Source organism: Lontra canadensis, unplaced genomic scaffold (genome assembly GCF_010015895.1).
Source record: "Lontra canadensis isolate GAN:19392208 unplaced genomic scaffold, GSC_riverotter_1.0 scaffold18, whole genome shotgun sequence".
Taxonomy (NCBI): domain Eukaryota; kingdom Metazoa; phylum Chordata; class Mammalia; order Carnivora; family Mustelidae; genus Lontra; species Lontra canadensis.
Window position 1 is genome coordinate 9,062,157 of NW_022631012.1, and position 9,833 is coordinate 9,071,989.

The window sequence follows — 9,833 nt, forward strand, 5'->3', positions numbered from 1 at the left end:
TGGAACCTTGAGGCGGAACTCCTCCATTTGAAAACTAGTGCCAGAGTCCTCTTGTGCATTTGTCTGAGCCCCACTGATGGTCCATCACGGAGACTTCTGGTTGCCAGGTGGCCACAAAGGTCTGTTTCCTCCTGCAGCTAATCACTCCTACCGTGAGTGCACTGTTGGTCAAAACTGTTTTTGGTCTGATATGCTTCTCTTCCAGCTACAGTTATATTCTTGGGGCTGGCAGGATTTTGTCAACTCATGGTTGTGACAGTAGCTCCCGAGCCACAAATAGCATAAATTTATTGCCTTTGTCAGAAAACTCCCTCTGCACTGTTTAATCCTGAAATAGACTTGTGGAAAGTCAGCCACGGTTGAGCATTTCAGGGCTTATTAGTAAAAATAAATAGGAGTTGGAAATTCAGAGGACTTTCTGCTAATAATTACTAAACTAAACATTTGTTGCTCTGTCATAAGAAATTGATTTGCTGCCGCCTGTCCGAGAGAGAGTAGGGTCCTGAGGATGGACTGGTACCCTGTCTCCAGTTTTCAGATTCTCAGGGCTTGATATGGAGTAGATGATTAATAGATATATGGGAAATAAATGAGTGAAATTTATAGAGTTTTCAATGTTATTCCTGAGCTTTTGATTTGTAAAAAAAAAAAAAAAAAAAAAAAATTCCATTTCCGCAGTCTGGTGCAAGTTGGCCAGGAAGACATTAAACTGTTTCCAGTTTTTCTTTTTTTCTCCCCTCTCATAAGAACATACTACTTTCCATCTGCCTTAACCACAATTTCCATACACTTCAATACTGAGAGCCAGAAATGTTATATTTAAAGCAAATTTTGGAGATGACTTCAATTTTTTTTTTTTAAATGAAAACAAAATACGCGGCCAGAGAAAAATAAGGAGAGGAGAGAAATCAAGAATGAGAAAAGACTATGAGACAACATACAAAAAAAGAAAACAGGGAGATAAATAAGATGGAGTTGTAGAGAGGCTTTTAAAACATTGTAGTCAGAGTATCCTGCCCAGTCAATGTTAACAATTGGTTCTTTACTAGATCTGAGATTTTATTATTTTTGAAAATCAACATACTATTTATAAGAGCAGATGGTCACTTAGGCTATGCCTGTTGCAATATCCAGGATGGTATTTTTGTAAATTCACATACAGAATTATAGCCAATGTGAAACTCAGCACAGCAACTCCCTCTGGGATAACACTTCAACAATTCCACTTTGATGAAAAAGCTCTATTTAGGATCCTCCCCCCTCTTTTTAAAAGGAGATATTCCGTAACATTTCAGTTTTCTGGCTGGCATTAACATTTCTTTGTTTGTCCCCCACCCCCTCACCCCCGAACTCACCATTTCTCACCCACCCCCTTCACTCCCATAGTAGCTGCACTAGACGTAATCTTGGAAAGTTCTCCTCTTTGTCATGTGCTACTACTGATAGCAGACCAAAATTATTCTTCATCTCAGAGATAAGAGCACTGGCCTTTGAGAACTGTATCTCATTTTCAGGGGTGTCTAGTTACAGCAGAAGTGGATCGCGTTAGGCCAGAATCACCAAGCGAACTTTTCCCATGTGATTTTTTCCTTCCCTCACCGTGTTTACGCCTCTCAGCAATATTTGCTGACTGCCTAGCGAACCCGACAGATTCTAAATCAAGCAAAGAACATCTTCCCAGGTTCACATTTCTCTCCTGCTTTTTAACTCCCACATGAAGCTCCAGGGTTAAGGTTGGCTTGCCCTTTCTTGTAGGTAACTGCTAGGACCAAGGATTTACTATTTTATTGTTCCTCAACGTGGTACAGGAGGTTTAATGCTATTTTTAGAGCAATGGCTTAAGATTTCCATTCTGGATCCAATATTCTTGCTGACATGTTCAATTGCAATGATATACTATTTTCTTCCCTTACAAAATAACCCACAAGTGTTTCAATTATTAGCACAGTTGTGAAGACGGCACGAGTGTTGTCACAGACGACAGTCAGGAAAATTATAACACAGTCCCCAACTCAAAGCCAGATTTCTATTTCATGTAGATGTCTCTAAATACTTTATTTGTAGGTAAGCTGGTGATAGGAGACCCCTGAGTGATCTACCTGGGTAAGGACGCGTACTGTCTCTCCATCCCCTCAAAGCGGACGTTGTGTGCATTCCCATCTGGACCCTTTCCAGACACCTGTGGAGAGAAAAGTAATTAGAGATGAAGATCCATTATACACCCTGGTTACTGACAATGCATTGCAAAATTACAATCAGTGCCCAAATGCTGCTACTGCCTGCCAAAAACCAACCATGGAAAAGCAAACACGATCTCAGTATTGCTACAGGAATTGATGATCAAGCCACAAACATGGCATAGAACAACAGTCGCTTCTTTCAAAAAGGGTCATTGCCAAACTGACCCCTTCCTGTCACCAAGCTGGGGAGCTTCTGTAGGCTGTAAGACCCCCCCTTTTTTTTCTTTTTACATTGGCTTTAGTTTTTACAACAGCTTGAGACTTACAGAAAAATTGAGAAGCAGTGCGGAGTTCCCAGAACTCAGTTTCCCTCCTGCTAACATCTTACATTAGTACGGTGTATTTCTTCAAAGGAATGAATCAATATTGATACACTACTGTGTATCAACCCACAGTTGATTTGGATTTTAACCCAATCCCTTTCCTGTTCCAGGATCCCCTATTATATTTAGCCATCATATCTCTTTAGGCTCTACTTGGCTGTGACAAGGACTGTATTTTTATTTTTAAAGACTTTATTTATTAGAGAGAGAGAGAGACAGAGCACAAATTGGGAAGGGGCAGAGGGAGAAACAGACTCCCCGAGCAGGGAGTCCAATGCGGGGCTCAATCCCAAGACTCCGGGATCACGACCTGAACTAAGGTAGATGCCCAACCTACTGAGCCACCCAGGCACCCCGGGGACCGTATCTTTTAAAAGTACCTTTTCCATGAAACCTTTCTTTACTAACAGGGGCAGGTGACAACGGTTACTCCGCAGCTTCCATGAAGCCCTCCCTCACCCAGACTTCACTTTGTTCCCTCGCCTAGGAACTACCACAGAGAAGAGACTCTTTTCTATCTAGGGTTGATCTTTAGTATTTTTCCCCCTTCCATTCTACTTCTTCTGTTCACCTCTCTTCCAGTCTCCTCCATCAGCCTCTGAGACACAGAAGAGCAGTGTCTGGCCCCAGAACTAAAGTGTGCTAGCTTTGTGGATGTTGAGACTTTATACATAGTCCTTCTGCATCTATCACAGCAATCCAAAACAGGATGAATGCACCCAGGTATTTAAAAGTATTTGTTGACTTGTCAATTCATCACCTGTTCAAGTCAACACATGTGGTTTTGTGGATCCCTTATGTGCTGGCTCTGAGGCTGAGCTAGCCCTCACGGAATGGGCACGGAAGGGGTAAACAGAACACCTGGACCATTAGAGGGGGGAAGGGAGAGTTTGCTAGTAAGCACAGGAAGTAATGGTGCCAAGTCAGTAGGGGAAATTTTTCTAGGTAGCATTGAACTTGCAAATTATTTTCTTCCTGCCAAAAGTTCTAGCTCTCTGCGAAAGCACCATCCCAGCTTGGGTGGCATGCGTGGGGAGGGCTTCTTGTGAGAGGTGTTGCAAAACAAGTATACATGCTCATTTAGAGTAAGAAAGACTATTCCCAGTATCAAATCATTAGAGGAGGCTCTTCAGAGTGTGTCCTGCAAAACTTCTTTGTATTTCACGAATCCATGGAACAGGAATGGCCAGAGTTATCTGAGAGGGCAACATCCCAGTGAATTACGAGGTGAGGATGAGGACTGCACACACAGACTTAGAAGCAACTGCCGGGAGACTGAGAATTCTCTGCATTAGGTTAAAAGCCCTGATTTAAACCACCGACCTTTCTAACAAAGACCAGAGACAAGGGTGGTATCAGACAAACAGGGGTTAAAGAAATGGTGCAGAAAGAGAAGGGAAGGATACAATTACTGTCCTCGGCCACTTCTATCTAAGGTTTATTTTGTTTTTAACCTATTGGTTATCAAGGAAGAGTTAGCGTGAACACCAGGACTATTTAATTGTGATTGTTGGGTATTATGTGTATGTATCCCTACTATGGCTCTAGACATTTACAAGTTATCTTTTCTGGTGGCCACAAAACTCCAAGTTAATACTTCCAACACTGTTATCCAGAACTGGCCTGGCCCAGGGACGGCTGTCTACATTCCGGTGTCTCTCGGAGGCAGCACCCAGGTGCCTCTTTTTCTGAAAAGCTATCAGCATAAGAGATTATATGAAATGTAGGATGAACCTTATCTTAAGGAAGTTTTTGTGTTGTTGGGAAAACAAGCATCAAGAATGAAATCATTAAAGAATGATGTAGGACAATGTATGATCCCATGCCATTCAGGATGTTACTAAGAGTAGTACAGGTGACACTGGAAGGTGTCAGGAAAAACTTCCCGGAAGTAGCAGAACACAGACCAAAGATGGGTGGCATGCTTCTATATCAAAAATTATTCTCTTCTTCACCAGCTGTGTAGGTTTTTAATTATTATATTTATATCATGCATATATCATGCTTCTCTATTAACATGACAACATCTTCAGTGCAATCATGGACTTAGTGATTACTGAGCAGCTACTATATCCCAATGCCACGCTAGGCACTATATTTCAAGGAATGAAGAAGGGCTAGATTTCTTCATGGTGTTGAATATAGAGGAGACAGGCCTGCAAACAATTAAGGTGCAATGAGATCACTGCTGGAGTCAGCATGAGAGAGCAGGCAGTAGGAGTCTGAAGAAACAGATACGAAAGTCTGCCTGGCAGAGTTGAAGACAGCTTCATACGGGTGTTGAAGCTTCATCGAAAACTTGAATATGAATGAGGATAAGTTATTTTGTGCGGGGGGAGAAGGTGCAGGAGTAGCAGGAGAAGGCATTCTAAGTCTAGAGAACAAAAATGAAACAATATGGAGGCATTTAAAAAAGAAAAGCACTGGTTTTCAGGGAAAGTCAAGTGTTTGGTTAAAGGAAGAAACAGAACCTATTGAGGAAAAGGGTATTTGTGATAGCAACACCACCACTATTATTATGGCTATAACCATAACTGCACTTTTTTCTTAATGAGCTTTGGTTTTTTAGAGCACTTCCAGGCTCACAGCAAAATTGAGAGGAAGGTACACAGAGTTCCTATCCCACTACCCCCACCATGAGGAACATTTGTTACAATTGATAAACTTACATGGACACAGCACGGCAAAGTCCAGAGTTTACATTAGGACTCACTCTTGGGGATGTACATTCTACTGGGTTGGAGCAAATGTATGACATGTATCCATTATTATAGTACGATACAGAATTTTTTCATTGCCCTAAAAATTCTCTGTGTTCTGCCTACTCATTCCTCCCTCTCCCCAAACCCATGGTAACCACTGGTCTTTTTACTGTTTCCATAGTTTAGCCTTTTCCAGAATATCATGTAGTTGGAATCTTAGAGTCTGTAGCCTTTTTTTTAATATTATCTTCTTTCACTTAATAATATGCATTTAAGTTCCATCCATGTCTTTTTGTGCTCGATAACTTACTTCTTTTCAGTGCTGAATAATATTGTATTGTTTGGTTGTACCACTTAATCCACTTATCTACTGACAGACATCTTGGTGCTTCCAACTTTCCACAATAATAAAGTTACTAGGAACATTGTCTGCAGATTTTTGTGTGAAGATAATTTTCAATGACCTTATGGAAATAGCAAATAGTGCGGTTGCTGGGTTGTACGCTCAGAGTCTGATACTACTGAGCTGTCTTCCAAAGTGGCGGTACCATTTTGCATTCCTGCTAGTGATGAATGAGAGTTCGTGTTATTCCACATCCTCACCAGCATTTGGGGTTGTCAGTGTTCCAGATTTTGGCCATTCTAGTGGGTGTGTGGTGATACCTTATCGTTGTTTTAATTTATATTTTCCTAATGACCTATGATGTGGAGCATCTTTTCATATGCTTATTTGCCATCTATTGTATATCTTCTTTGATGGGGTGTCTGTTAAGGTATCTTTGGTCCATATTTTAATTGGTTTGTTTCTTTACTTATTGTGGATTTTTTTTTTTTTTAAGATTTTATTTGAGAGAGAGAGAGGGATCACAAGTAGGCAGAGGGGCAGGCAGAGAGAGGGGGGAAGCAGGCTCCCTGCTGAGCAGAGAGCCCAATTTGGACTTGATCCCAGGACCCTGAGATCATGACCTGAGCCCAAGGCAGAGGCCCAACCCACTGAGCCACCCAGGCGCCCTTATTGTGGGGTTTTAAGAGTTCTTTGTAGTTTTAGATAACAGTCCATCATATGTGTCTTTTGCAAACATTTTTTCCAACCTGTGGCTTATCTTTTCATTCTCTTGACAGTGTTTATTGCAGAGCAGAACTTTTTAATTTTAATGAAGTCCAGGTGACCAATTCTTTCTTTTGCGCATCTTGCCTTTGGTGTCATATTTAAAAAGTCATTACCAAAACCAAGATCATCTAGATTTATTTTCTGTGTTATCTTCTAGTACTTTTATAGTTTGCATTTTAAATTGGGTCAGTGATTCATGTTGAGTTAATTTTTGTAAAGGGTGTAAGGTCTGTGTCTAGATTCATTTTTTTTTACATGTTGGATGTCCAGTTGTTACAGCACCATTTGAAAAGACTATCCTTGCTACACTTTTATCAGAGACCAAAATAAATATTTATTTGGGTTTATTTCTGGGCTCTCCATTCTGTTTCATTGACTTATTTGTCTATTCTTTCACCAATACCACACTGTCTTGATTGCTATAGCTCTATAATAAGTCTTGAAGTTGGGTAGTGTTAGTCCTCTAACTTTGTACTCTTTTTTTTTTTTTTAAGATTTATTTATTTATTTATTTGACAGAGAGAGAGAGAGAGATATCACAAGTAGGGAGAGAGGCAGGCAGAGAAAGACTGGGAAGCAGGCTCCCTGATGAACAGAGAGCCTGATGCGGTCCTGATTCTAGGACCCTGGGACCATGACCTGAGCTGAAGGCAGAGGCTTAACCCACTGAGCCACTCAGGCACCTATCTTTCTACTCCTTCAATATTATGTTGGTTATTCTAGGTCTTTTGTTTCTCCATATGAACTTCAGAATCAGTTTGTTAAGATTCTTTAGAATCAAGAAAATAACTTGCTAAGATTTTGGCAGGTAGCACGTTGAATCTATTGATCAGTTTGGGAAGAACTGACATCTTGATAATATTAAGTCCTCTTATCCATGAACAGGAACTTTCCCTCCATTTATTTGTTTTTTGTTCGATCACTACTACAATTTAACCCTTATTGGGTATTTATTGGTTGTCAAGCAAAATGCTAAATGTTTTATTTTCATCAGCCCAATCTTCCCAATAATCCCAATGGTTGCCACGTTTTTCAAATGAGAAAACTAAGTAGTTGCTCAAGGTCATATAGCTAGTGTATAGAAAATCTGAGACAAAGATCAGGTCTGTTTGACTTCAGAATCCAAGCTCTCTAGATACAGCTGTGGGCCACATCTTGGGGGAGCTTATATACCATGCCAAGGTAACTGTTTTTACCCTTAGGTGATGGTGAGTCATTGAGAAGGACTACTTGATAACTGATGGGACATATGTATAGGTTAGAGAGATCACTCTTGTCATAGTGTGGAGGTTCCAGTGATAGTTTGAACCAGAGATGATGAAGGCCTAACCTAGGGGATATACGAAAGGATAAAGGCCTGCACATTGTTAGAGCTTGGAGTGAGGCCACTGGCTGGCCAATGAACTCAAGTATAGGTAGCATGCTACATGAGGGGCAGGTCTTTCACTGACACCACCAGGGTCTCTGGCCCAATGAGTGGAGTTTAATAGTAATTTTTGCTACAAGTACAATTCAAATGTGTCAGAGCTTTAAGGAAAAATGAAAACATTTTCAAATGGCCTGTGTTTTCTCCTGCTTTTCTCCATATTTCTTAAGTCCCTGGGCCTCTCAGGTATTATGGGCCTTTCTGCTTTCAGAGAAACTTGATGAATCCTGCTAAAGGGGAGCTCACTCAGTGCGTCTGATGTAGATACTGGCCTGGGAAGTTCTGCGCAGTTCTGCGCATGCGTGGCACCCTTTCCCATGAACACCCGTGGGAGTCTGTGCCTGGCCTCTACTTCTACAGAGATCCTGAAGAGGTTGAAAAGGATAAGCGGGCCGCTGCTGAAATGACAATGACCAAGGAGGAATTTCAGGGTAAACGGACTGCTCCACTCCTAGATTCACCGCTACTCCGCCTGAGGCCGCAGACTGGTCTGAAAGCGAGCAGGGGCCCTCCGTGCCCAATCAGCGGTTCCCTCCCGAGCACCGGAGCCCTCAGCCGGCCACTGAAGACTGGTCCGCAGCTCCCACTGCTCGGGCCCCTTAATGGGTAGGAACAACTACTGAGTGGCTTTAAGTTGCTCTTCCACAAAGGCAAACAAAATGGAAATAAGGTTGACAGAAAATAAACAGTTTCTTAAAAAAAATAAAAAGGCAAGTGAGTGATATAAGAATGTTAAGGGGGGTAGGTTCAGTACGACTGACTGAGGATTAATAGGAAAGATGTGCCTAGAAAAGTGTACAATCTTCTGAGCTTAGCAACTAAGTGGGCTTGGTAACCATCACCAAGATGGGAATAAGGGAGGACCAGATTTAGGGGGAAGGGCAGGGGTGGGAGGAGGGAATACTCAGATACATTGAGTTGGAATGGAATATCTGATGGTGGTGTCTAACAGATAATTGAGTGTAAAAGTTTGCAACATTGAAGCCTGGAACTAGAGATGGAGAATTGGGAAATCTCCAGCCCACGGATGCTACCTACAACCTTGGGAAAGAATTAGAATGCTCAGGGACAATCTGTAGACACAGAATAGAAGGAAAGACATGCAATGGAAACAGAGAAGGATACCGATATTACTCTTAAGGAAAACTGTCATTTAAGGGGCAGACAAACACAAGTTAAACGCAGGAGGAAATCTGAGGAGGTGTAGACCAGCAGTTGGTCTGGAAGAGAAGTAGAAGATAGTGATACCATAGAAATCCAAAGAAAAGCATTCCATGAATGAGGGTGTGGCCCACAGTGTCAAAAATAGTCAAGGACTGCAGTCAGAAAAGGTCTGTGGCTATTGTGGACATTGCTGCTATAAACATTCGGGTGCATGTGCCCCTTCAGATCACTACGTTTGTATATTTAGGGTAAATACCCAGCAGTGCAATTGCTGGGTCATAGGTAGTTCTATTTTCAACATTTTGAGGAACCTCCATGCTGTTTTCCAGAGTGGTTGCACCAGCTTGCATTCCCACCAACAGTGTAGGAGGGTTCCCCTTTCTCCGCATCCTCGCCAGCATCTGTCATTTCCTGACTTGTTAATTTTAGCCATTCTGACTGGTGTCAGGTGATATCTCATTGTGGTTTTGATTTGTATTTCCCTGATGCCGAGTGATGTGGAGCACTTTTTCATGTGTCTGTTGGCCATCTGGATGTCTTCTTCATAGAAATGTCTATTCATGTCTTCTGCCCATTTCTTGAAGAACCTAGATGTCCATCAACAGACGAATGGATAAAGAAGATGTGGTATATATACACAATGGAATACTATGCAGCCATCAAAAGAAAAGAAATCTTGCCATTTGCGACGACGTGGATGGAACTAGAGGGTATCATGTTTAGCGAAGTAAGTCAATCCGAGAAAGACAACTATCATATGATCTCCCTGATATGAGGGAGAGGAGATGCAACATGGGGGGTTAAGGGGGTAGGAGAAGAGTAAATGAAACAAGATGGAATTGGGAGGGAGACAAACCATAAGTGACT

At 41.7% G+C, this 9,833-nt stretch overlaps 1 protein-coding gene and 1 non-coding gene across 2 annotated transcripts in view; one reads left to right on the plus strand and one right to left on the minus strand.

Moving 5' to 3' along the window:
• Positions 1-9,833, minus strand: part of PARD3B (par-3 family cell polarity regulator beta) — a 1,020,734-nt gene that overhangs the window by 45,967 nt on the left and 964,934 nt on the right. Inside the window, exon 22 of the mRNA XM_032859992.1 lies at positions 2,100-2,179. Within this exon, the coding sequence (XP_032715883.1) occupies positions 2,100-2,179 (80 nt within the window). The remainder of the gene's footprint in view (positions 1-2,099; positions 2,180-9,833) is intronic.
• LOC116869262 lies at positions 7,733-7,883 on the plus strand. Its single transcript, XR_004383004.1, has one exon. It is a non-coding gene; the product is annotated as a small nucleolar RNA SNORA62/SNORA6 family (small nucleolar RNA).